The sequence below is a fragment of the Platalea leucorodia genome, assembly GCF_965183815.1.
Source record: "Platalea leucorodia genome assembly, chromosome: 4".
NCBI lineage: Eukaryota > Metazoa > Chordata > Aves > Pelecaniformes > Threskiornithidae > Platalea > Platalea leucorodia.
In genome coordinates, this window is record NC_138826.1 from 88,765,920 (window position 1) to 88,793,317 (window position 27,398).

Below are 27,398 nucleotides of genomic sequence, written 5' to 3' on the forward strand. Positions count from 1 at the left end.
CGGCGGTGTTGACGGCCGCGGCCCGGCAGCCGGCGCTCCGCCATGCCCGTGCGCTTCAGGGTGAGGCGGCGGCGGGGCCGCCGGGCGGCGGCCGTGGCGGCGGGGGGGGGCTGTGGCGGCGGCCGTGCGCTGCGCGGGCGGGCGGGGCCCCGGGCCCGGGGGGCGGCGGGCCCCGGCAGAAGGAGGGGGTGCGGCCATTTCTGGGGTGCCGCCGGCGCAGCGGGGAAGGGGAGACCCTCACGCTGAGGAGCGCTGGCTAATAAAGACAGAAGGAGTTCAGTCGTGTGGGTGACAGAGGGTTCAGGCTGTGTTTGTTCCTGAAATTTTACTCACTTAAAGATACAAACAAGTTTTTGCATACTTCTCGGTGCATGAAATTATTTCATGCCGTTTCCTGCAAGTAGTTTTTGTTGTTCGATGGGGGTGGGTTTGGGAGATGCAGAGCAACCTGCCAGCTTAGCTGAACCCTGCAGCGGCCTTGTTGCGGTTGTTCCCCTTGGAGATCTGTCACCAAGAGAGGCAGCGAAGCGGGATGCGCACCGGGCACTCGACAGACACCCCTCTGTTTGCGGCAGGGTCTGAGTGAATATAAGAGAAACTTCAAATGGAAAACCCCAGAGTTTTGTAGCCCGTCCCAGCAGCAGAAATCCTTGTGGGCAGGACTTCGGTCGGATCAGTTCGGTAAGCGCCCCTGAAAGCTGCCCCCTCCATCGCAGGACCCCGGCGCTGCCCAGGCCGGCTCTGGTAAGGATGAGCCTGGGCTGCAGGAGGTCTAGAGGGGTTTGCTGTGATTGAGTGCATGACCGCAGTGAACTGGTAGTGTTTGCAGTTTGTACAGTTTATACAGTTAAAAGTATATTCCTGGTCATCGTTTAGAATATGTTTTTGAATGCCATATTCTTTGTGGCTACACTGAAACTTTCTTTTGATGTTAGTGCTATTTATATAAAACATGAAAAAAACGTCATTTCTGACATGCAGCATAAGCTGAGTCCCAAACATGAAGCACAGATGGAGTGTTAACCCATATAAGGTGTGTAAAAGGAGGCATTGGGTTACCTGTGGTTCACGGAAACAGTAAGTAAAATTCCATATTTAAGAGGAGACTAATTTAGGGCAAAGTTTGATACAAAGTAAAATTTTTACGAAGACCTACAGGGGCAGCTAACTAGGGGAAGAAAAAGAACAGATGGGCATTAAATGGAAAAGCTTGTGATGCTGTAGTCTAGGAGTTAGGAGTTATAGACGTTATCATGGCAGGAAAATGTGGGATTGGAAAGTAGAAGACAAAGGAAATAGCAGCTGCATTGAAAGGCCCGTAGAGAGTTGAGGAAAAGGAGTAAGCTGCGGAGTGATGACAAGTACAGTGCTCTGAGAAGGAGCAGTAAAAAATAGGAATTATTGGAGTGGCACAAGACAGATTAACAAAATTGTGCAATTCAGTGTAACCACACTATGCAGTCTGTGTAATTAGAGTCCACTATATTAATTCCTACAATAGGGTAAGTGTTCTAAATTATGGCCTAGTAATTAAGAACCAACTACTGGGAGTATGGTTTGTTTTCAGTTGAGATACTAGACATTTTAATAAATAATTTAATCTTGCCAATGGTGATGCTTTATATATATTACTGCTTTCTTCCATTGCTGCCAACAAAAATATATATTTTTTTAACCTTGCTTTCCCTAGCACATGGCTCTGTGTTTGGGCACCTGTATTGAAGAGAATAACTTCCACGAATTCTGAAACACCCGAACATCCAAACACATTAACTTCTTTTTAAAATTGTAAGCTCTGCTTTTTTTCCAGTTGAACTAAACTGCAAATATTACAAGACTTGCAATAAAGTCGTGAGTTAGCAATATAGCAGTTTCTGCTCCTCCTCACGTTGTAGTGGTGTTTTTGTGCGTGCTTGGTGTAGTTTTCCTCCACCTTTGCGTTCATTTTCACTCCCACCTCTTCTCTGGCCATTTAACCGTGTGCATCTTCAAATGTCCCTCTTGACACCTCATAGGATTTGCAGATTGGTTTTGATAATTAATGTCAACTTATGGTTCTTCCTGTTGAAACACATAGTTGGCAGTTTTAAGAATGACTTGGAACATCACCACAAAAAGTTAACAGCTGCAGGTGCTCTGAGTTCTTTCCTGCTACTTTTCCAGTGTTTTTCCACTGGAATTATTTCCTGCCACCTGTGAGTATATTTGGACATGCAGACATTCTGTATACCTTTCACTGTAGGTTGTTCTCTCTTTCTGCCTTGCTTTTTCATGAGATAGGAGTTTCTCTCTCTCCTAGAAAGTATTTCTTTCAGCCAGTTAGGGGCCTTCACTTATTTGTCCATTGCAGTTGAGCACTTTGCAGTTGGATTATGATTTCCTGCTTTAAATGTGTTCAGTCATTCAATCCTTTTCTTAAAATAGTAGGGTAATTTTATTTTCATCTGCATGTGTAACGGCCAGCAATTATTTAAAATAACTTGATGCCTGGTTTTGTTACATAGGGTTTTTTAGAATTTTGGATATGTTTTGTGTTTGTACTGTAAAAAGTCACCAGCTATCTGAGATGGGTTTTAAATCATAGTTGTATTAGATGGATAGGGGTCTGTCACTGTCCTGTCACAGTAGGTGAGAACCTGTTCAGCAAGGTACTTTGTGCATGTGCAATGCGAAGTGTTTGTGCCATTTTTTATCACTGCAAGTCAGTTATTCTGTATCTGTGTTAACCACATTCTTTTCACTGGCTGTGTTAATTTTGTTGCTGTTGTTCAACTCCCAGAATCAACTTGCAAAAGATTGTCCTGTGGTCATTTTTGCTTTATAGGGTCCTGGAGCACCATGTTCCCGTCTCTCTTTAGTGGAAAGGAAAGGCTTTTGCAAATAGGAAAGAGACAGAATTTCTCAGCTGTGCCCGTAATTCATAGGTTGTCATTGCTCAAGGATACTACAATAGTTTTTTGTAATAATCAGTTGTATGATAAACTTCCAGTTTGTTCTTGTAGTACAGTGATATTATGTCTTCAACAGAATGTTTTTGTTAAACCTAATGTGTCTTTTTCAGGAATCACAAGAGAACCAAACTTCATTTCCAAGAGAAGGGTACCTTACCATAATCCACAGATTTCAAAGTCCTTTGAATGGACAGCAGATTGTGATTTGAATGACCCACTTGAAACTGAGCCTCTTAGGACTGCAGAGTTGCACTCAGACCACAACAACAATGATGTGAATCAGGAAAAAATTGGAACGCCAGAAGGTCCCAGACTCGCCCCAAAAGTTCGATCACATTCGGTAGATTCTAGAGGTGAAACAGTTCTTGCCCTTGCAGAAAACAACATGAAGAGATCACCCTCTGCAGCTCCGCCAAATCAAAATGAAGCATTTGCATCTCCAAAAAAGGAATTCGAAAAAATGAGTAATGGGGTAAGGGAAGATTTTTTTTTTTTTTTCAATTGACCAGTATAAAAATTAGTAATCTGGTATTTACAGTAATACACACACACCAGCTTCTGTTGTCTAACTCTCTCCTTAGTTCTGTATTTTGATGTTCTTCTATGTTGTAGCTTCTGTGTTGGGAGAGCAGTACTTTTGAGACCAGATTTTGGTTCCACTTAGGCCAATAGGAATTTTGCCCTTCATATGCTGTCCCTATTGATTTCAGTTAAACAAGGATTTAGCCAATGATATATAGACTTTTTTGGGTTGTTGGCTGTAATGAGAAAATGTACTTTGTATTCATTTAATTCATACAACCAAAAACCAAACCATTGGTTTGAAAGTGTGCATTGAAAGATACTTGACTTGCAAAACATTGTAGGAAAGGGAACAATTGGTGTTGTTTTTTTTTTTTTTTTCTTTTTTACGTTTTCAGCTTCACAGGGTCCTTCAGAGGAAATCAGGCATGAATATTTCACGTTTAAATACTTTCCCCAGAAATTCTGAATATCAAAGCCAATTTGTCTGGAAGAGTCCTCATGAAAAGTCACCGATACTTGCAGCTGAACAGGTAACTTTAAAGAACCCAAAAAGTAAAAGAATACTTTCTTTTATGTATCAGCAAAGTTGCTTACTTTCCAAGATTTCCTTTCCTCCTCTTTGGGGGGGGGGGCGTGTCCAAACGTGAATGCTGTTACATGTTTGTTTTTTTTTTTTCTTCCAATATACAAAAGTGCACTATAATTAGATTTGTTTCCCTGTCATTCTTTATTGTAGTCAGGTCTAATTACTTGTTCTTGTTCTCCCTGGTTGTGTTCTGTCCGGGACCATTTTCATCTGTTTGCATTAATTTACCTTAGGAGCTCTAAGATCCTACTCAATGTTACCCTTCATTTTTATCTTTTTTATGTTACCTAATATATAGCTAATCAACAGATGAATGTTCAGGTGTTCTGTATCATAATAACATGTCTTGCCACTGAAATCATTCAGGTTTCACTATTTATTCTCATGGTCTTTTATGGGTTACCACAGTTTCTTATTCTCAGTCTCCATCTCTGTGCACATATACTTCCAGGCCCTAAAGTGCATCTTTGTAGTGTTTTTTCTTTTATGAGAACTGCTTATATTTAAAAGTGGAATCTTCTGATTTTAAGACACTCTTGTGGCATTTTGGTATATATCACGAGTTTTTGGACTTCGTAGGATTGGAAATGCTGCTATTTCTTATCAGACCACAAAGAGTAACTCTGTAAGACTGCTTTGTGTTTTCAGTTCATTGTTACTGGGATCAGGACTTAGGAGACTCAGTCCATCTTTTGGTCATTTTACAGTATAAAATAGGCACTTCTGCTTTTGTCTTCTGTTTCTTCACTAGGAGCATATACATTAATGGGATTATTACAGATGGTGCTCTCTCTGTTTTTACCCACAGGTAGCAGATTTGTTCAGTAACAGCTTTCAGAGGCAATAAATGTTGGTAACTAGGACCAATCAATATAAAAACTGTTCCTGTCTTTTTCTTGTTGGAATGCCCAGCAGGTGGACTTCCTTTGAGATATCTGTTTCCCAGCAGTCCCTTATAGAAGGAAAACTCACTGAAATGCGTGACAATAGTAGAGAAGCCAAAGGGCCATTTGAGGAAGAGAGAGGTCCCAGAACGTCACCTTATGGAAAATTTCATAGAGAATTCCATTTGATTCTATTAGAAATCAGTTTGATAGTGTCAGCATTGAGGCTTGTGAACAATGTGCTATTTCAGAAGAAAAACTGTGGAATGTAAAATAGCAAACTTTTTTTTGCAGAGCTTATACAGAATGAGAAGCCATAAGAATTAAGTCTGTAGGCACTATAAATCCTTAGATAAATAAAACTTAGAGAATGTCTAAATATGTACAAATGTTTGCAGGTTCTAAACTTAAGATTAGAGTTTCATGATAAAAATTAGATGTATTAACAAACTGATTTTCTTTTGATTGCTGTTGATATGACGGAGAGTATACCTGAGCACTGAATAATGACAATACCATTCCCTTGAAGAGATTCTGTGAAAATATCAAAGTTATCCAAATTAGGTTATAAGTCAGACCTAAACTCTCATACCAAAGCTGGGGAAAATGTATGCTTGTGACATATGGCACGGTCTTTTAATTCAGCACCCCACGAGGAAATGATATCTGACCACCTATTAGGCAAATTCTCTACCTTGGTTTATAATACAGTCTTGATGGGAAAATAGTGGATAGCTCAAATTACCAAGCCCTAAGCATCCAGTTCTAAAACACACAACAGTTGTCTGTTACTTATGGACTGGATGTGTACTGAAGACCCATAGGGAAGTTTTATGGCATACATTTTAAAAATATGATCCTACATACAACTCTGAAGGTGAACTGTCTTCCCAAATAAAGAAAAACCTCTGTTAGTGAACTTCAGTAAGAACAGGTTTAACTGTGACTTCGTCACTTTTAAATGTGTTTTTATCAGACTAAGTTTCTCTTCAGTTTGTCCTAGAAGTTAATTAGTCTGCACATGCTTTATTTGTACACGTGACCGTCTCTCTGCTCCTATGTGAGTGTATTTGCATGAACTGGTTAACTGATTTTGAAAATTTAGCCTTAAGGTATGAAAATCACATGCTTTTTTTGTTGTTGTTTTCTTTCCCCAAAGATTATTTGCAACACAAGTAAATCCGTACCTCCGTTTAAATCTCCTGCAATTACTTCTGAAACTGCACATGAGAGAAATTTCAGAGAGTCTCCTCCTGTTGAGGGTCCACAAGAGAGAGCTGGTTCAGAAGAGAAAGAATTTCCAGTTTGTGAACAAGTAAATATTTCTCTAAAAGAAAGGCATTACGATACTTCTGTAATTTTGATTGTTCTTTTCTATAATGCACGAGTGGGTTTATTTTGAAATGTTTTAGTTACATTTTGGGGCTGTTGCTAATGACACTGGACTCAGTAGTGATTTTGCTATAAAAGACTGAAAATAACACTGTGCAGCTCTGTTTGCTCTTAGGGGTTTCTGTAGTGGCTTCTGTAGTTTCTGTAGTGCATTTGTTCAGTTTACAATGACATTTTAAGTGTGTTTTTCCTGTCACCTTAATTTATGAGTTTTCAAGTGGGTTCTTTTTTTTTTTAAATTGAAACTTTGTTTTTAGTCATTAGGATAGTTTCTGAAATCTAAGTCTCTGATTTATACTCTCATTGGTACTAGTTTACTCTCTGGGTATGCAGGAGGGTTGGAAGGGAGGTCTGGAACTTTTTGGATCTCATAAGTCAGACATAGCGTGAATTAAAAAAAAAAATATATTGATATACAGTTGGAACTGGTTTTCACCCAATAGTTGTAATTTGAAGAAACATGGATGAAGGGTTACAATTCATTTGCCTTTGCCTTGATAAGTTGGAAGGTAAGTAATTGTGTTTAGCACAGGGCTATAACAGGACATCGTGTAGCCTACGTAGGCTCTGTTACTCAGTTCAAAACATTAAAATATCTTTTATGAAAGTAATTCAGCTGTCTGAGGCCTTGCATTTCATTGTCCTGCTGTTGGCTTGGACAACCTTAAATGGACTTTTAGGAAACATGGCTATGGCCTTTTTACCAGATAGATTTAATGAAAAGGAATTGTTTCAGACTGAGACCTTCTGAAAATAGGTGAGAGCAATTTAGACTGCATGACAGCTAACCTATTTTGCAAGGTGGACATATGAACATCTATTTTTGTAGCAAGCTGCCAAGTGTAGTGTTGTCTAAATTCCTGCAGGTTAGCTAACCATCCTTCAGATAGAAGGACCACATATGAGTCTCTTCCGTACCCATCTCTGTTCCTTGATAAAACAGAAAGAGCCATTGTCAGACAACATGTTCACTAGGACCATTACTGAGCAAAACGCATACTTAACATGGAGTGCCTGTGGCTCAGCTTAAGCTCTCAGTACTTTTGAGGTTCTTAAAGATGATTGTTGGCTTGGAGGCTTTACCATTTAAAACTCAGACCTGCCCAGTGCTTTAAATCTCATCTGGGAATGAGGAATTTTATGTCCCCTTTTGCCTCTTTTAGCAGATGTGAAGAAAGCTTGAAAGGCATGAGCCTTTCAGGAAGCATTTCTTTGTTTTTCATATTGGAAATTCAGGTTAGGTTTTCCCAAGAGAGCTAATAAAGTGAAGGGAGAGAAGGCATGAGAAGGGAATTTTGGTGAAAGTGTCTAAAATGCTTTTTGTTTATACCGGTATCTGTTCTCTGATGAATATCTTGAAAAAGTTTTGGGAGCTTTTGGTGGGCTCTTTTTTTTTTGCTTTCCTTTTTTTATTTTTCCTTGAATTTGAACAATATCTGTGAAGATCTCTAGCAGAATCAGAAATCATTCATGAGATTTCTGAGAGGATAGAATAAGCAGGAAAAAAATATCTTTGATGTGAAAACTGAACAAGTCAATCTGACCCTTTATAAGACAGAATGGCAGCAAATTAAAAATTTGCCTTTTGGTTTATTATAAATTGGTTTATCTTGCTTGACTATAAAGCTAAGAGTTTCTGTTTTTTTATTTATTAGAAATTCCAGAAATATACATGTTAAGTCTTACACAACTCAGGTTAGAATGCGCAAGTATCGTATTATTTCTGTGTTTCATGTTAAATTCATGTTGTAAAGTGTACAAAATAGATCATCTAACTAACTGAATGTTGCACTCAGAATCTTAGCTTTCGCATTTTGCTATTTTATTTTTGTATTAACAAAGGAATGTAATATTCTTGTTTGTATTAAATATGCAAAACAGCTAATACTAAAATAAAATTAACTTTTTGCAAAACTTGATGTCAAAAGGAATATGAGGGTTTTCAGATTGCTAGCTAATGTGGTATTTTTAAAATTATCTTTGCCTTAGAGTAAGAGGGAAGAACCGTTTCAAAAGCCAGCAGAAGATGCAGCAAAACAAGGGAAATCAGAACAGAAACATCCTAAACCAAAAAATAAGCAACATATCAGTCCAAAGCCCCTCTCTTTACATACAAGTCGTGGGTATGTATAAAATAGGAAAACCTAGCCTAGTGAATAGGTGTACAGCAGCCTAATACTTAGAATGATGGATGATGGACCTTTAACCACGCCATGCTACAGTTGCAGGGGCAGATGTCCCCTTGCAGCGCTGGGATTGAGCTTTCTGGGGGTACATCTAAACCTGGTGTTGATTTCCATCCCCTTCTCTGGGCAGCGGAAGTGGAAGTTTTGTAACCACACTTGTTCAGTTGAACCTTCTGACGCAATAATAATAATATTATTAATAAATTTAACAAGAATGAAATTAAATTGGTGCAGTGCTGCTACTAAACTTGCAGTGAGTGCTTTGGAAGTTGTAGTCACCTTTCAAACTGCTCTCCTGTGCTTGCTGCACGCCTTACAACTGTGATGATTGTACTTGATGTCTGCTTTTTCTAGTCCATACTACCTTCTGTCCCAGAGTAACAAAAGCAAACACGTGAGGTAAAGGGAAGTAAAGAAATCTGTCCATTTAGGGTAATCTGACAAGCACGGAAATAAGATGAAAATTGTATATTACTGAGCGCTATCAAAGTATCTTTTTCTTCTGCTACATACCTACATTGCAGGAACTGAACTCGTTTCCATTTTCTGCACAGCTGAGATATGCCAAGAGAAAAGCCCAGAATGGATGTAGGTTTTAAAATGCATAAATTAATCCATCTCTGCTGTTTTTGTGCTTAATGTATGTTCCAGTGATTGGTTTCATTCACATGACTTTCTGGCAGTGTTAAGGCATTAGATTAAAGATGGGAGAGGAGACTTACCTAGGTCTGAATGCTGTTGGATATTGGGAGATAATTACAAAATGACCACCCAAAATTCTATGAAATAAAATTGCTTTATGAAAAAGTGAGTGGATATAGTGTAGTTAAAACCTTTAACTCTTCCGTTTTCGTAGCTGTTTGATGTGGTAGATTGTAGTCAATTTTGCAGTGAGTAGTGTGTAAAATTCTTCATCATTTGCTATGACTTTTTTCATTGAAGGACAAATTTCTGCCTCTTATCCCTTCAGTGCGGTAGCACAAGACAAAAGTTTCCAAAACAGTCACTGGGCAAATAGCTGTTAATGTGCAGTTCTCAATATGCAGACAGGACTGTTACTTTATATGGAAGCTGCACTGCGTGGCCTGCTTTTGCAGCAGAATGACTGGGATCAAGGCACAGCAGTGATGTGTTTTTTGAGCTAATCCATTAGTTTTGCAACCAAAACCGAAGGAATTCTGTCAGTTTCAAAGAAAGTGACATATGGAAAGAAATTTTGAATAGAAAGGGTTTTTTTTGCCTTGGTATTTTTCTTTTTACAAGATGCATTTTATTCTCTGACTTCAGGCTTTTATGGTCTGTTTCTGAAGAAGGACTGAAAAAAAGGGGTTTTTCACCCAATGCTGAATACATTAAAGTTAGTAATGTTCTGAAGCAAGATTAAAAGCAAAAACCTCTTTAGATTTAAGCTGATAAATCCACAGTTCAGTGCCTAAGGACTTGAAGTATTGCTTATTGCCTGCTATAGGTTAGATGATGTTAATTTTTCTGTGTATGTATGTGTGTAGCAGAAGGGAAGATGAATCCATCTTTTCAAGCAGTGAGGCCTTTTGAAGATCAACGCGAGCAGGACATAGTTAGATGAATTATACTGACCGTTGTCCTGGTAGTCAGATGTTTCTAGCCCCAACAGTTCACCTCACCCATGTGCAGAGTGCTTTCAGAGTAGAGTTCATAGAAGGAAATGTCTCAGACACATTAGTGCCAAACCAGGCATTTTTACTTAAATGCACCTTCATCAGTGACTTTAAACCAAGATGCTGCACTTTGCATTGAAGTAAGTGAGGCTTATGTGTGTATTACGTTCTGCTGATTTGGCTGTCAGGGCAAAATCTTCTGGCAGAAGGGTTGTGAGGAAAAACCAACAGGAGTAACTACTTGAAGAGCCACCAACTGTGAATGAGCTTTTTCACAGCTTTCCTTGGTGTGTTGGTATGGATGAGCTGTGTTTCAAAGCATGTGTTTTTCACATCTCAGCCCTGGCATTTAAGTGCAAGTATACTTATGATTGTTGATATAACTTTAGAAGTGCTCTTAAAGAGTATTCTGGATATCGAGCTTTACTCTTTCTATCTTTTTTTCCTCTTCTCATTCTTGATTTCTTAGGAAGATGAACACTGAATACAGGTCAAAATTTTTGTCTCCGGCCCAGTATATCTACAAAGATGGAGCTTGGTCTCGTATTAGGAGTAAAGTTCCCAACCAGGTGAGTATTCTTAAAAAATCTGAAGCCTGAGTATGCTTTGTATTTTGATTTTTAGATGCAAAAAACTTTGAATTGTGGTGTTTATAAGATACGGTTTTGAGATTGTAATGCTAACGACTCAAGCTCCCAAAGGTGACTATACAAAGGCGATTAGGTTCTGACAAGTCAGTATAATACATAGCAAGAAAAAATAAGAGATGGTATGACTTAAAGAATACATTAATGTGACATCCAAAGTGAGGGAGGAATTTTGTTTCCCTTACAATCAGAATCATTCAGAACAGAGTCTCTTGGAGCAGATAATCTCAGCATTGATGTTCAGCCCAGTTTTAACAAGCAGAAGTTTTCAAAATGCAGAATTGGATGATAGGAGATTCCAAGGGAATAAAAGGAAGAGGCCAACATATGTATCAGCCTAGGTCAGCTTGATAGTCAGGCTCAGTTTGTTAGCTTGCCATGCTGAATGCATTCAAAGCGGTCAGCTGAATTCAGTCATACACAACATAAAAGTGAGAATTTCTCTTGCAAGTTTCAGCCAATCTAAGTATTTTCTTGTAGTTTATTCAGTAACTGCGATCAGTATTATACTGTATAGGAACTCGTTTCACCGAACTCTGAAAATGCTGAAGAGCTTCAGGATCATAGGATTTCTTAGCAAGAGATGATTGAGTATAATCTCCTGAATTAGTCAAGTAAATCAAAACCGTTAGCAGTGTGCTAAGAAACTGCTAGACCTAGTTCTGCAACTGTCAGATCTCACTGAATTAACTTAGGCTTCTCCCAGCTGATAGAGGGAACCGTTGTAAGACACTGTGCGCTACTAAATGTGTGGCAAGTACTTGGAAATGTGAGTTTCCTCATCAGTTGGATCCAAGCTGATGTGGAAGGTAGAACTGGAGTGGATGGCTCTAGGTTGTTGGGCTTTGAGATTTTGAAAATAACGTTTTCTAAGAATTGCAGTAGTAGTGTGGTAGCATTCAGTTCTGTGTTTTCTCACTGGACTTAATCTAGCAAGTAATTTTCTTCTTAGGCAAAAAGAAATATATATTGAATATATACAAAATACCTAATGAGAAATAGGTCTCAAAGTTTAAAGTATATTGTAGTATGCAATGATTCATAATAAAATTTTGTGTATGCATGCATGAGATAATCCATTCTGTGAAAAGAGACTCAAGAGGATGTTAGAGTACTAAAAACAAGAAATATTTTTATTTTTGATATGTGTTGATATATGCATTAGATTTACTGTAACTAAGACTGTAGAATATTCTGAACTATTGCATGCCGCCTGACTAAGTGGTATACGGAATGTTTCTGTAGAATATTATGTCATTTTTCTGGCATGTAAGACTTTCATTTGGAGACTGGGTGTTGCATCACTAACATTCAAAACAGTCAGGAGACGTGCTCAGCTTCAAGAGCAACTGACTGGTAGGGAAGTAAAGGGGAAGGGATGTGTTTCCTTGGAGTGTATGGTGTTTGCGGCACAGCCAGCTGGGAGGAGTCACTGCAGTACAGTCAAGGAAAAGAATGAGGAGCCTGCAGGTGGTGGATGGATGTTCTACTGTACCAGGCAGGATCCTTTATGGGTTGTGTTTCAGAGATGTAGGAAGTAAATATATGCAGCATTTAGTTAGAGTGTATGAGAAACCAAGAAGTTCCCACACTGTACATAAGTGTTTTGGATGTCTCTAACTTTTCCGTGGAGATTTTCTTGCTGACAAGAGATTTGCAGGAAACTAGAAAGAAGTCACTTGGCAGTAGAAGAAGTAAAGAAAGAATTATTTGGATTTTTAGGGCACTCTAAATTAAGGAGTTGTGCTCGGTAGCTGGAAGAACCAAATTCATTTTAAGACTGTAATAACAAATATTTTATTGATGACAAATGTTCTTAGATTACATACACATTTTTATGTATGCATACCTACATTAGATTCTAGTATGAGTTCATATAGAAAAGACTTCTTTAATTGGAATTACCTGAATTTCTCCTGTCTCTCTTAGACTTTAAATCACATGCCTGTGAGCATATGTTGTGGTTTAACACCAGTAGGCAGCTGACCCCTGCACAGCCACTTGTTCACTCCCCTGCAGTGGGATGGAGGAGAGAATCAGAAGGGGAAAAGTGAGAAAACTTGTGGGTTGAGATAAAGACAGGTAAAGCAAAAGCTGTGCATGCAAGGACAGCCAACCAAGGAATTCATTCACTACTTCCCATCGGCAGGCAGGTGTTCAGCCATCTCCAGGAAAGCAGGGCTCCACCACGCATAACGGTTACTTGGGAAGACAAATGCCATCACTCCAAATCTCCCCCCCGTTCCTCCTTCTTCCCCCAGCTTTATATGCTGAGCATGACATCATATGGTATGGAATAGCCCTTTGGTCAGTTGGGGTCAGCTGTCCCAGCTGTGTCCTCTCCCAACTTCTTGTGCACCTCCAGCCTCCTCGCTGGTGGGGTAGTGCGAGAAGCAGGAAAGGCCTTGATGCTGTGTAAGCACCTTTCAGCAATAGCTAAAACATCCCTGGAGCTACTATAAAGAAATTTAACTCTATCCCAGCCAAAACAAGTACAGCATATCAAACTAGTTTTAGTAGTAGGCAAAGAATAATATCTATCTTGTGTAAATGTGTTACTGTGTGGGATTTTTTCTATATGGAGTTTTTTTTAATTCGCTATTGTCTTGTTAATATTTCTATATGTATCATTGAGGGTTGTAATTCTTAATAAGAAGCTTTTTGTGGCTGTAGTGAAAGCAAAGAGCAAGGTTAAAGCTTGGAATTTTCCGGTCTTCAAGACAGGTTGGAAGAAAACCAAGGTTAATTCTTAAAACCTCTGTTAATGCAAGAATAAAAATCCTGACAGACCTGATTCTTGGCCAGGCTTTTTTTTTTTTTTTTTTTTTTTTTTGTAGCATCCTTCAATGTTTTTGTTCTAAGAACTGCAAGATGGGATCCAGCATGGCTAAAATAATAGGACTGAATAAAATATTTCATTCATGGTTGAGACGTAAGAAAGAACCTAGCCGTTTGAGAAATATGTTAACAGCAGATTAATGAAAGCATGCATAACTTGAAAAAAGTGTCAAGCGCATCGGTTTTATTGTAAAGCAGTAAAGGTGCTTTGGCCATTCACAGTATAGGCTGCTCAGCAGTCCTTCTGGTTTCTACATGATTCCATACCTGTTCCCATGTAATGCACTGACATGAAGAGACATGTTCTTCAGAGGTGTATCTAACCTCTATATCTGGTGGGTTGTTGAGACTCACCCCTGTGAAAGGTTCCTACAGAACATCTCTCGCTTAGCATAAGTGATTAGATGATAAGCTCTGACTGATCCAGTCTGGTTTCTCCCTTAGTTGGGATTGCACATGGGTAACTTTGGGTCCAAAGCAGACTTTCTGAAGGTCTGAGCCCAAACAGGCAAATACCATAATAGAATCCTGGTATGACCTTAGCCATAGTGATTACTCCTAGACTGCTACTCTGCAATGTATTATTAAGGGTTGCTTTTCAGCAGTTGAATGAAAAAATTGCTTTGAATTATGCTTTTGAAAAATTAATGCAGTCAATTCATAATCACAGTAGGACTCTCTGGGGCCTGTGTCCTGCTGAGATAATGCTGCCCGCTGAGTCACTGAAGGAGACGGTTGTCCTTTGTGCTTCTTCACAATTCACTGGAGACATAGTATTCTTCCACCCCCTGCAGTGTCCTGTTGCTCTGAATTTATATTCCTTCTGTTGTGGCTATCATAATTAAGTTTTCATTCTTCTACTTAATGTGAATAATCCAGTAAATCACTTGCACCTCAAACTTTAAACTCTCCTCTTAAAATGACAAGCACATATTTTTAATGGGCTATTCTTTGGAAGTTTAGTGGGTCAAATTGTGGGATGTTAGCTGGTATGGGCTAAGTGGATTTCAGTCTGCTGCATCTAGTTACTTTTTGTGAGTTCAGTGGAATTTGGCCCACAAACTCTGTTCCTTCCAGGAAGAACTACACGAAGCCTATCATGAAAGAAGAATAAATAAGAAAAGCTATGAAAATGTGCTTGAGGAAGTGTCAGTGTTACTTTCCTGCTCTTTGACAAAATGCTTATTTCCTGTGAACCATTTTTTAGTGAGCCAGAATTCACACAACAATATCACAAAGTTATTTTTAATAATTTAAACATAAAAGTTTTGTTGTTGCTTTTTCTTCCTGCACTTTAATTGTGTTTGGGTGAAGGACACAAGGCAGTGTGAGTGTTTAAATAGTTTTAACCATAAAAATGATAGTGTATAATCAGCAGTATCACGTCTAAAGAGAGGGCTTTTCACTTCTAATTTTAAGACTAAACCTGACATCTGATTAGTTTTGTATCTCATTCTTACAGTTACTGATAGCCTAGAAGGAATGATTTTGATATTATGTCTTACATACAATAGCGCCAAGAGTTCTCATGTAATCATCAGCTCCTCACTGAGATAAGATTAATGTAGCTAGAGACAGTTGCAGTGTTCACAGCATACAAACTCAGTATTACACATGCACATAGATCTGTTGACTTGAAATAATCATAAATTGGTGGTGAATGTATTTTTTGAGTGTTAATGCTTAGAAATCTAAATTAATTTCCTCAAAAACTGGTGAAATACCAGTGCTGATGTAGTTGTTTTACAGCTTTTTACTGAATCTCAGGGAGGCAGCATAGAGCTACGTTGACAGGTTTTTAGCATTTAATTTCTTACTTAGACTGAAATAAAGTTACAAGGGTGATAATAACAATACAGTGTTGAGAAAAAATAAGAAATTTTAAAATAATTCTGTATTCCTCTCCTTAGGCATCTCAAAACACCCTAAATTCCATGTGGTATATGGAGGTTGGTTGCATCTAAGTTCCTGTTTCAGTGTTTGGAGCGCTGTGTCTGACCGCTGATGGAAAACCTAGAATCCAGCACTAAACTTATCCATAGTTGCTGCATAACTTTTTGTGCTCATTGAATGAATAATTGACAATTTTGCTTTGGCTTCATGGCTCAAACATGCTTACTAAATATACACTTTTGTTATTTTTGCTTTCCTTTTCTTGCATTTACTGTGGCATGCAATGTTTGTGCTGTGGGTGGCCATGTATTATGAGTAACTTGCCTTTCTCCTCTAGCTACCATTAGCTAATGCAAATACTTTATAATAGCCTATTAGTGAACTTCAAACAGACGTGCAACTTATGAAACCTTGATGTGTAGGTGAGAGAACTTCGAGAAAGAGCAAAGGCTTACAGGCAACGAGTAGAGGGAACGCATTTCTCCCGATACCATCTCAATCAGATCCTGTCCGATAATAACAGTCTTTGGGATGTGTCCTCAAATTCCAGTTCAGAAGAAGGCATCAGCAACAACATCAGAGCACTAGATCTTGCTGGGTAAGGTTGTCATTCCTGCCTGTTATTCTGCAGCTTTGAAACAGAGCAAAATGCTGAATATAGGCTTAGCATAGCTGTGAGATCTTGGATGTTCGACTGTATTCAAGATGCGATTGGACAGGGTGCTCAATAATCTCATCGAGGCTCCCTTTCCCCACGAAAGGTTGGACCAGATGGTCTTTCGAGGACCCTTCCAACCTGGTCTGTTCTACGATTCTGTGATATGTAAATCCTCTAGAACAGATGAGGGCATTTACCTTCTCACAGATACATCACTTGATACATGCTCAAATTGAAAAGGAAGTACAGTCCAGTCTTTTGAAAGAAGAGAAAGTTACTCCTTTATAATTCTGCACAAATACATATTTAGTGTGGCAACCCTAGTCTCATCAAGTCTGGAGGAATTTCACACTGAGTCATACTGAAGTAATATTCTTCTTTCCACTGGAATGATATGAAATATGTTTTGCCTACTCAGATGTTATCAGTGCTCTTGTCAGGATTAATTAATCTCGTGGTTGAGTCTTGGACGCTGTTTAGTTCTGAGATGAAGACTTAGGAACTGGAAGGGTGTACATCCATTTTCTCCTTTCTTTGATGGAGATCAAAATTGGCAGATATTAAATCCCTTGCTAGGAAAATTCGGAATTAGTATTTTAGTGAAATGTACAGACAGCTATTGCTGAAGCAAGGAGGAAAAAAAAGGCCATTTCTGTCTTCTCTGAGATCTGATATTTAAAAACAGTGCCTTCAATGCCTCTGCCTGTAGTCCACTTAGGCTGCTGTATGGGCACTACTTGTCTTGTGTGTGTGAGGGAGATCTACCCATTTGCATGACCGTAGCTCTAATAAGCATTGGAGGATGACAGGTAAAAGAGTATTTATTACACTATAATATGTTACATTAAGTATGGTGTAGATCTTTTGGTTTCCTGGTTTGTTTTTTTGCCTCTGAAATACAGATCCTCTTATTGATCTCATTTTTGTGCCCTGGGCTAATTTGCACTGATTTCTGTGAGCAGCTGAGATCTTAAGACTTTCAAAAGTTGTGCCTAAAGAGGAGTCTTCTAAACTGCTTGGCTTTCAAAATTGTGCCATCAGACATGGGACTAGTTATTTTTTGAGCACTTCTGATAATCTAACTTGTTCTTTAAATTGGAAATAGAGCCCTAATTTTACATTACATTTTTGGAAATGGTAATCCAGAAAGAGTTTTCATAGTATTTAAGCACAACCCATTTTCAAACTAAACATCAGTTAAAACTTCAGTGGAAATTTAACCATTTGTCATGTCAGCTGTACCACTTTTTAATATCTGAGCTGTACTTTTGGCAAAGGACTGAACTGGATGAATGTGTTCTACATAGACATGTGTATATCATGCAAATCAATGATATGAAACACTGCTTTCTTTGTTATCTAGAGTTTCTGAAAAAGAGACTGCACCAAGCCCCAAAATGCTGCAGCAACCTGACTCCAGAGAACAGCCACACCAGGACAGCACTGAGAAGAAAGACTTGGCAGATGCTTTAACTCTTCCAGTCAAAAGGCGTTTAGTTTGGGGTGAACAAGAAGATACTGAAGAAAGGGAGAATCGGCAATCAGCGGAAGAGGAAGAAAACCAAGATGAACAGGCTGCAGTCGTGGCTCAGCAGTTAGAAGAAAACAATAAGGATGCCAATGAAGATAAGAAAATGGAAGGGTAAGACTGAACATTCTTGTGGTGTATATATGTCATTTTTTCCTCTAACATCTCAGAAATTTGTATGTTTACTAATTTTTGTTTTTAAATCAGATTTCCTTAAGAGAATATAAGTTGGTGTGACACTATTTTTGTTTTTAACAGTATGATAAGGAATGAGAAGGTTCAAGACATTGAGCTGGTTGATGGAAATGGGTCCATCATTAAAAATACTGGATTTCTAACTTGCAGGACAGAAGTTTGTAAAAGCATGAACAATTCTAATGTTTTTTTCCAAAACTATAAAATTTGCAGTATGGGCCTCTGAGAACAGACTGTTCATTACACAGCAGCCAAGTGTAGTGAAAATTAAAGCTCACAATTTGCTTCGAATTGACAGTGTAGGATTGATAGGACTGAAAGGATAGAATAAATGCTAATCTTTTACTTAAGCATCTATTTTTCTTAAAAAAATTAATGGGCAAAGATAAAGGACTTGGGAGAAAAAAATAACTAGCATCCAGTAATCACTGGTGATTATGTTCCTGAGCACAGGTGGGAAAAAGGTGGAGGGGTATTTAGAAATAATGAGATCAATTCAGTATATGCATAGTACAATGCATAGTACTGTATTTGACAGTTGAAAGATACAAATTATGTTTAGTTACAGAAGTCTCTGGCTTTTTACTGTGCAAGTTTTGCATACTTTTTTTGGTAGAACAATATTCTAGTTTGATAGATGTTTAAATCTGAATAACTTTGGCCCATTTGTTACCATACCATCTAAGTGTTTTGTATTCCTCATTGGGTTTTATCTTTGGTGTTGCAGCACAAATCAAAGGTAAGGAATTTTAATTGTCTCCTTTGGGGATAATATCCTGTATGCAAAACCCAGGCAAAGAAAGATTGAGATGCTAGACTCAAATAGAAATTGAATGCAGGCTTTCAAAACCATCATCCTGAAAACCTTCTTATGTTTATATCTAATTTTAGAGGTTATCTAGTTCATACATGTGTCTCTGATTGACATTGAAGGTTTTCTGTTGTCCTGCAATGTGGTTGTGTGTGTGCTGAGATGTGCTCTGGACTTGGCCATGCAGAGCAGCTTAATGCTTGTATGTTATCTAAGCCTGCTTGAGAGCTAGAAATGGGGCATTCTTTGCCTAGATGTCCTCAGAGGATGTCTAGCGTGCACAGTGTGGGTATGCTACCACCTCCTTTAGAAATGCATCTGGAGGAAAAAGACAGAAGTAGTAGTACTGATTTATTTAATAACCTGGGGGCTAGAGCGGTTACGTAAGTGTGGGATACTTGGTTTCAGTTCCACCACGTTGACTGAAAAGAGTCAAACCCACATTCCCACCTCTATGGTGGCAACCACGTTCAAAGTTTTTCCGGGTGAGTGCTGTTTCCAGCCCTCCTGTTGAGTCTCTGCTACTGTGCAGCAATACATTCAAGGTTTATTGGGACAGAGGGAGCCTGAATTTGCAGCTTGAGACTGTTTATGTATTTTATCCAGTTCCATAAAAAAAAAATAAAATACAGAAACTGAGGCTCAAGGGCTGGAATCCAGGACTCCCCATTGCAAGCAGATGTTCTGGCTACAGGCTGTTGGTGTGTTATTGCCCTAACTGTCTTGCCTTAGGCTTCATTGTAGGAATATATTAGAAACAAAAAGCTTGAGTGCAAGACTCTTGAGTCCTTAGCTAATCCTTTAATCATTTCTCATTTTTTGCAGTGAGAATGTCTTAGTATTGAATTCTTCTGCAGCTGTGTCAGATTCTTCTTCTGTATCCTCGAGGACAGGTGGCAGGCTTCCTACCCCGAAGCTGAGAGCTCTTGGTGGAGCTCAGAGGACTCATCATGATCTCACTACCCCAGCTGTTGGTAAAAAAGACTTTTAAATGCAAAGCACTATTTCAAGAACTAAAGAAAAAAAAAGACAAATATGAATTAATTTATTAGGTTATTTAAGGTAATGAAGCATTTTTCATCTTCTCCACTACAATAGGAGGTGCGGTTCTAGTGTCTCCTCCTAAATTCAAGTCTTCATCTTCACAGCAGAGAACACGAGGTTTAGGAACAGACCCTTCTTCAGCTAAGCAAGGTGCAAGAGAAGCTGCAAAACGAAGGTCCTTCCGGGTGAGCCAGAAAAGAGACTTACCATTATGCATTTTAGGAATGTGCTTTTTAAGTAACTGTGAATAATTTATTTAATAAATATTTTTCTTGAGTTGTCTTTTACTGTTCTAAAATTCTCAGCGTCTGTGACTAAAAAGGCTGATGTCTGAATAAATAATTTTTTGGGGGGTATCAAGCAAAGGAGTTGAGACTATTGGAGTGAGATTGGATGTGCTCCATTTTGGCTTTTTCTGCTCAATGCACAGGATCTGTTTAAAAAAAAACAAACAAACAAACTTGCTATTAGGAACTGTTGATTTCCCCATTAATGTTACTGTAGCTTGCCACTGACATAGGCTCCAGATTCCTTGACTTGAAAGAAACTCAAGAAGGAGAGGTTGGGTGCCTATGTACAAGATAGGTAAATGTGCCGTAATAGTTTCATTCTCCCTTTCCTTTACTGTTGTGCTTCTTTTACTTTGCAGCTTGCATAGTTACTAAAAGAAAAATAGAAACGTTTAGGAGTTGTTTAACTGTCTTCCTCTCAAAATTGTGGGGTTTTTTTGTCAAGTTGTGCTTAGTCTGAGTTCTACAAAGACAGATAGCATTTCACTGCAATACGTCCTCTGTAGTAAGTTCTGTAATAGAATCAGACACAAGTGCATGAGAAGTTGGTTATGTTGGTTTAAGAACATATTTTTTTTGCCGTGAAGAAAATAAGCTTTTGGTTTGACCTGACTAGATTACTTTCAGACCATGTTAAACACTGGTTATTAGGAATAGATTTTCTTTAAGCTGTCTCACAAGCTTGAAATACTTATTCTTCCAGTACCCTCATGAGAAGCATAACAGTGTAAAGCAAACATTTGCTGCATATATGAACATCTGTACTGGAAGGCTGTATATGAGATGTTGGGTTTTTGTGTTGGTTTTTTTTTTTTTTTTCCCCTTTCTTTCTGTTGTGTTTTAGCCTGATGTGGAAGTGGAAGCTGTTTCACTCCTTACCTCTCCACCTGCTGGGCTGCGAACTTTGGATCCTCTGCCACTTAGGCAGGATCAGTGGCCTCCTAACAGTGTTTCTGATGAGCAAGTTCCTCTTGCTTCAGCCCATCAAGAGCATTCCTCTGCACCTCCTGTGCTGAAGTCAGCCAAAAGCTGCTCTGTGCCTTGCTGGAGTCCCTCTCGTCGTATTCAAGGGACTCTGAAGGATCCAGAATTCCAGCATAATGGTGGGTTTTGTGTATTAACTGTCTGTGTTAGAGTGCTGCAGGATGGAAATGGCTACCGTGTGGTGTTCAGGCCAAGCTTGCTGCCTTACAGACTCTACAAAGAAGGTGTTATTTGTAAACAAAAGCTTTTCTACTGTAGGTTTAGTCTTACTTAGAAAATGGGCACAACTCTCCACCTTAGTTTCAGATTCCACTAATATCATTGTATTCTAGTGGTCTGTTGTCTAATTTTGCCTTGTTAATTTCAATAAGTACTTACTCATTATGAAAAATGTTTGGTTTAGCATGAACAGTTGTAATTTTTAATCTTTAGGTTACCACTGGATGCTGTGACACTTTTCCAGCTGCAGTTACCAAAAGCTGTGTGTAACTGGCGACCTTTATAGTGTGGTATTATTTTGCAGGAGCTGTGGATTTCTGAGAGATAAGCTCCTTACATATTTCTGCAGGATATGGAAGCAAAAAAGCCATCTATAAAAGATTTATTGGATATTGAGAAAAGCCATTTCTTGACTGAGGAGGAATTTGTGCTGGAGCATTTCAAAGATTTTTAACAATGTTTAGGGGTACTGGGGGCATAAATTTGATAAAAGAATCCTTCACCCCTTAGACAAAATGAAGTTTATGATGTGCTTAAGTCACCATTCCAGAAACACTTTCTGTAGCTGCTTAAGGTCCTACAATTCTTGGTCCTTTTATTGTAAAGATTAGCTAAACTAAAGTAGTATTTCCATTCTAGAACGGAACAAGTAGTTGTCAGGTTAAGTGGGATGGTGAAATCCAGAGAATTTCCTCAGAAAGAGGTTAGAATTGGTGCTGTGTTCTAGCTCTGCACCTCGAGTGCAGTTCACTAAGTAACTTGTAGCATCTACCAAAGATAGGAGCCTTGAGAAGAATACAGTGGAGTAAGTTTATTTTACCTCAGCTTAAAGGAGCCTCATGGAATTTTGAGTATGTTTGCTATTTATAAGACTCATGTTTTGGAAATAATGTTGTAACGTTTTAAAATGTTCTAAGATGAAATATTATCCTTTGTCTATTTTGAAATGATTCAAAACTGTGCCTTTGACTTTTAGGGATTGTTGGCAATCCAAAAACGAGGTCTTTCCAGGTACCCCTTCAGGAAAGGAGCTATAATGATGAAGGTATTTCTTGTCCCAAAGTATTATTGTACATCATGTGTATATTACCTAGATGAATTTTAACATTTGCACTAATGTGAGAGGTTTATGAATGCAGTAAGTAATACTGGTTTATGTGTTTGCATGAATAACTACTGCATTGTTTCATCAAAATAATTTGAAAATGTTCATTCTAGTAATCTGAAGTATGAATATGAAGATATATTCTAGTATGAATAAACCATTAAATGCAGTTGAAAATTAAATGGATCATTGTGGCTCAATATGGTTACGATAGCTTGCTCGGTTCCATACCTAAAATCATTTCCTTGCCACACATTTTTTAAGCCTTTGTGTTGATAGCAACAGAAGCAAACTGCAAAATGATCACAGCTCAGGTTGCAGCTGCAGTACCTTTGGATGCAACTTAGAAGGTACCAAAAATCTTAAGATAAAGATTTTTCTTGTGAGACTTCAGCACCAGATATGCAGCATAAAATGATTCCTCTGACTTCAATTTTCACACCCGTTCCTCTGCTCAGTGTATTAGGGCTACTTACGGCATTGTGTTATTCCGATTGCTGTTTTGGTCTTTCTTTCTGTTTACTGTAAAGTTAATCTGGGGGAGCAGCCAGTGCACAGCCCACCAGTGCATCTTCTTGGCCCTTTTGTGGGCAGACACAAATAAACTTTCAGTAGTGTAAGTCAGCCAAAGGCACTGTAGCCTCATAAGCTTGAGGTGCTACACATTGTTTCTTAGCATGGTGTATGAGGTTGAGCTTGGTGTGGTACCATGCTAGTTGCAATCACCTGTGTTCGGTTCAGATTAGAGTATGGGCAGAGCAAGCTTATATCTGATTGCAGTTTATTTATAGATGTACCCCAGAGCAACCAAAAGCTTTTTTCTGTACCCCTTACGCTTGTTTGCTCCTTGGTTTTAACCAAGGTTCAGGCCGATTCTCTGTTTTACTCATTGCAGTTGGCTGGAAAATGTGTGGGTTGTGCAGATGGCTCAGCCAAGCATCTGTGTATCTACATAAAACATGCAAAATCCTATAGTACTCTGCAGCTTCCCACAAGCTTGCTGCACACAGATTAAATGCTGTAACTGCTGTTTCTTTTTCTTTTTTTTTCCTATGAGCTGAGTGATGATGTATGAGCTTTCAGAAACAGGTGCAATGTGCCAGCTCACAGATATTTCATATGCCCATATTTGTTCATGTACATACAAACCCGGCAATTATTCCAGTGATGTGTCTGTTTGCAGAAATGCAGTTAGCAGTTTGCTCATACATGGCAATATAGTTGTTATGCATAGTGTGTGAGCCTGTGACGGGCTGTTTGGATCACTGTATTTCAAGAATTTAGAAATGCTGCTGAAAAGTTAATTGAAACACTGGCAAAGTACAGGTCCTGTTAGGATTGAGTTGTGGAATTTTTTGTTGTTTTTTGTTGGCAAGGGGCTGGAGAGTAGTGATACGGTTCTTTTTAATCCATTACGGGAGAATGGGTGTAATTAAGGTCATTTTTCATAGAGACCATCGTGACAGAACTGTAGCAACATTTTAATAATGATGTTAAAGAAGTATAATGTTGTGCTTTATCAGAGAAGCAGCATCCAGGGTGCTTAATTTTAAGAGTTCTGCTGAGTGTGAAGTGGACCCTGCATTCAAAAAGACCTTTCGAAAATACATTTTTAAAGTATGCTTCTTGTTGTCTTTGTGTTAAACTTCCTGTTTTTTTCAGAAGACACATTTCTTTTAACAGCTTGTGGCACACTAGCTGGTTTTGGCACAGAAGGGCTCTTGGCAACATAGGTTCTGATATTTTAGTCGTGTTATTCTAAGGTTGTCTGCTTTGCTTGAAGCGGTGGGTTGCTTTTGTGAATATGTCATTATCAGAGTCTAGTCTATACAGACTTCAGTGGTAGAGGAATGATTTCTGAGAGTAAATGTAAAGATGACTTGGAGAATTGGGCAATTCCCAGGTGACAGTAGGGATCTCATTCTGGAGTTTGTCAAGAGCTGGGCACGTAGCTCTCTTAAACTTAGCTAGCATACTAGCAGCTTTCTAGTGAGGGTCTTCTCCAGCATGTCAGTTACCAAGTAATAGAACTAAAGTGTATTGTGGTACTATTTCAGCATCCATTGTGAAAGAGGGCATAAAAATATTTTCACTTTTAAAGTCTGCCAGGAATGTCAGCTGTGTTTTAATATGTATATTTAATCTTCCTATTTACTTTTTCCCTTGTTGGTTTCCCCACAGATGACAGATTGTCTCAGATTTCTGCTCGCTCGGCAGCATCTAGCTCGCTTGCATCTCAGATACTGGAACGAGCTCAGAAGAGGAAGGATTTCTGGGGCAAGAAATAATCTCTCCCACCTGTTGTATAGAAACTATTCTGTAAAATGATTTATTTTTTATAGTTTGTAGTGTACATTTTGAAAAATTGTGATTGTAGATATGCAGCATTCTTTCGCTTAACACTAATACGGCCCCACTTTTAGGACTTGCCATCCCAATTTAAAATTTCAGTATTCCAACCAGTGTTGAAAATGTAGGTCCTTTATGTCTGAGAGTTATGTCTTAATTCACTATGTCACAACAGCTATGTGTTTTGTTTTGTTTTGGTTTTTTTTTTACAGTGGCACCTCTTGAAACTGAGATAGTTATTTTTTTATGCAACCTGTGTGTTAGTATTCAAGGTATTCTGCTGCAGTCATGCAGTATGACCTGGGACAGTATTCTGTTGCAACACCATCATTCACCAAACACCTCAGTTGCTTGATTTTAACCAGCTATCTTAAAGGCATCCCTGGTATATTTATGTTACTGTATGAATTGTCAGTACAACACAGTGCTGTAACAAAAAGTTACTTTTACTACTTACTGCTTTTAACATGTTACCAAAAAATTCTTATTATTTCTTAGTGAAGCTAACGTGGAACATACAGGAGTTTGAGAAAAGGACACGAAGCATTAGCGTTTGTTCATTGCCCACATTTTTTTGGCCAGGATGACTGTTAGAGTTCAATGTGTAAAGTACTGCAGTTTGTCAGATGTACTGATGTGAAGGTTTGTCTTTTGTGGGCAAGACTTGTGTTTAGTGTTAATTTCAACTTCTCTAGAAAAAGCAACCTCAGCCACCTTAAACAGTGGCCTTCCTCAGCCCCACTTCAAACTCAGGTATTTAGGAGTAGTTGATCTCTTAAAGTAAACTCAGAAGAATGTTTTTTCTTGACTTTGACATTTTAATTGCCTCTCCTCCTAGTTGCCTGTTGCTGGGAGACTGGCATACTGTTATGATTGTCACAGTGAAAAATGTTTGTGATTTATGCTGACAAGTTTGTTTTATCTTTCCAAGTGATGCAAACAAGTTACCATGAAGTAGAGGAAATAGGTGGCTAGCAGGCAGTTTGGTTCTTCTTGTGTGGCTTCAGGTTTTAATATTACTTCATTTGGAAATTTTATACAAGAACAATTTGAATTTTGTACACGTTTGCTTACATTTCGATTTTATACACAATTATGTATGCATATGACTGAAAATAAAAAAGGTTGCTTGATCTGTTTCTATCCAAGTTATGCCAGATAAATTGGTAGAGCCTATTATGTTGGCACTTCTCTGTTTAGTTCTCTGTTTCACCTGTTCAGCTGGAACATCCATGCACTTTTGAAAGACAAGATGTTACCTTGGAACTGATCTTCAGAAAGAATAAGTTATTAAAGCTAGATATGTTGGTACTTGGAATCGTGACTGGCTACAGATAGTTGGAATCATGACCCAGAGCAGATGGGTGCTACACAGGCTGGAAGGCTGCAATGCCCAAAGGGCCAGCCCCCAACAAATGAGGTGTTGATTTAAAGAGTGAGTGGTATCCAGTACTGATCACGTTAGAAAACAGTGTCCATGTCTTCCAGAAATTGTGCATTGCAGTAGCTTCCTACCAGTGGAGTTTTTTTGAAACAAATCAAGGTATTTTATTTTATCTCCAGGACTTCTGGGATTATTCTGTTGCGTGCACTTAATATGTAAGTTATAAATGGTCAGAAAGTTTCTGCTGAAAGGGAAACTGTGTTTGTGTGCAACAGCCTTTATGAAAATTGCCAGTTTTCCTCTAAAATGATAGTTCTGTAGTGGAAAACTTCATGGCTAAAAAATGGAAATATTTTTGTTTAGGAGGGAATATTGCTGCAGTGTGTTGTGGGTGGGTTAATTTGGGTATCTTCTGTCTACGTTTTTCATATTCAACACATTCTCATGGTTCTCATGGCCGAGAGCTCTCATCATCCACTACTTCTCCTCTGTGGTACCTGTAATTTGAGTTTTATGAACTCTCCTCTTTTTAAATCTTTTATTTTTGTTTTTCTAAGTTTTCCTGGGATTCCTGGCTATCTGACAGCTCTGTCAGAGTTCTTGTGCAGGCCTGATTTTGAGGCCTGCAAGTCATAGATATTATAAGAGCGTATGTGCCAATTTTGCTTACAGTATTGCACTATGAGTCTAGTGCATCTGGGTAGGACTGAGTGTGTTAGATGTATATTGATTTCTGCCAGGGAGAAGTGGTAAAGGAGGGAGACATTTTTGTTGCATGGGGGTACAAACCCAATTTAGAGATGAGAATGGAAGCCCCTGGTGTCTCACACATCATCATGACATTATTTTCCGTCTAAACAAATTTTAGCTTTTGCCTGAAGTGTTCTAATTGAATTTACTTTTGGACAGGAGTATTTAAGGGAAATGCAGAGAAAATACCTTTTTTGAGTAATGCTAGTGCAAAGCTTCTGAAGGATGCTCTTCTGCAGTCTTCAAGGCATATACAAAATTCTTTGTGCCTTCTTTCTGCTACTGTTGTTTATGGAGTTCAAGAGGGTTTTTTGTTTTGTTTTTCTGTATGTTTCAGACCTACCTTCAAACATGTTTCCTGTTGTGTTTTCCAGCAAACTGAACATGGAAAAAAAGTTCAAAAGTGCACCCGTTATTAATAATGACAGTTGCGTGCTGTACGGTGAATGTGTATTGTTTTCTGTCAAGGAAATCTTAGAAGCCTTGAAGTGGAGAGACCAAGTAGATAAACAAGGAGGAAGGCAGTTGCCAATAGGAGATAT

General features: G+C 38.6%; 1 protein-coding gene across 1 annotated transcript; it reads left to right on the forward strand.

Moving 5' to 3' along the window:
• Positions 1 to 26,374, forward strand: MDM1 (Mdm1 nuclear protein). The gene is made up of 15 exons (XM_082309696.1): positions 1 to 60; positions 576 to 681; positions 3,062 to 3,423; positions 3,872 to 4,006; positions 6,106 to 6,261; positions 8,328 to 8,461; positions 10,631 to 10,730; positions 15,557 to 15,595; positions 15,962 to 16,137; positions 17,561 to 17,839; positions 19,557 to 19,705; positions 19,830 to 19,960; positions 20,910 to 21,168; positions 22,245 to 22,313; positions 24,555 to 26,374. Exons 1-15 carry the CDS (start codon positions 43 to 45, stop codon positions 24,659 to 24,661), a joined length of 2,220 nt encoding a protein of 739 aa, XP_082165822.1. The 5' UTR covers positions 1 to 42; the 3' UTR covers positions 24,662 to 26,374.
• The last annotated feature ends 1,024 nt before the right edge of the window (positions 26,375 to 27,398 follow it).

Excerpts from the sequence above, each read along its gene's own strand:
- MDM1 (XM_082309696.1), top strand. Across the intron at positions 3,424-3,871 it reads TCGAAAAAATGAGTAATGGG|CTTCACAGGGTCCTTCAGAG; the intron begins GTAAGGGAAGAT and ends TTACGTTTTCAG. Across the intron at positions 21,169-22,244 it reads TCCAGAATTCCAGCATAATG|GGATTGTTGGCAATCCAAAA; the intron begins GTGGGTTTTGTG and ends TTTGACTTTTAG.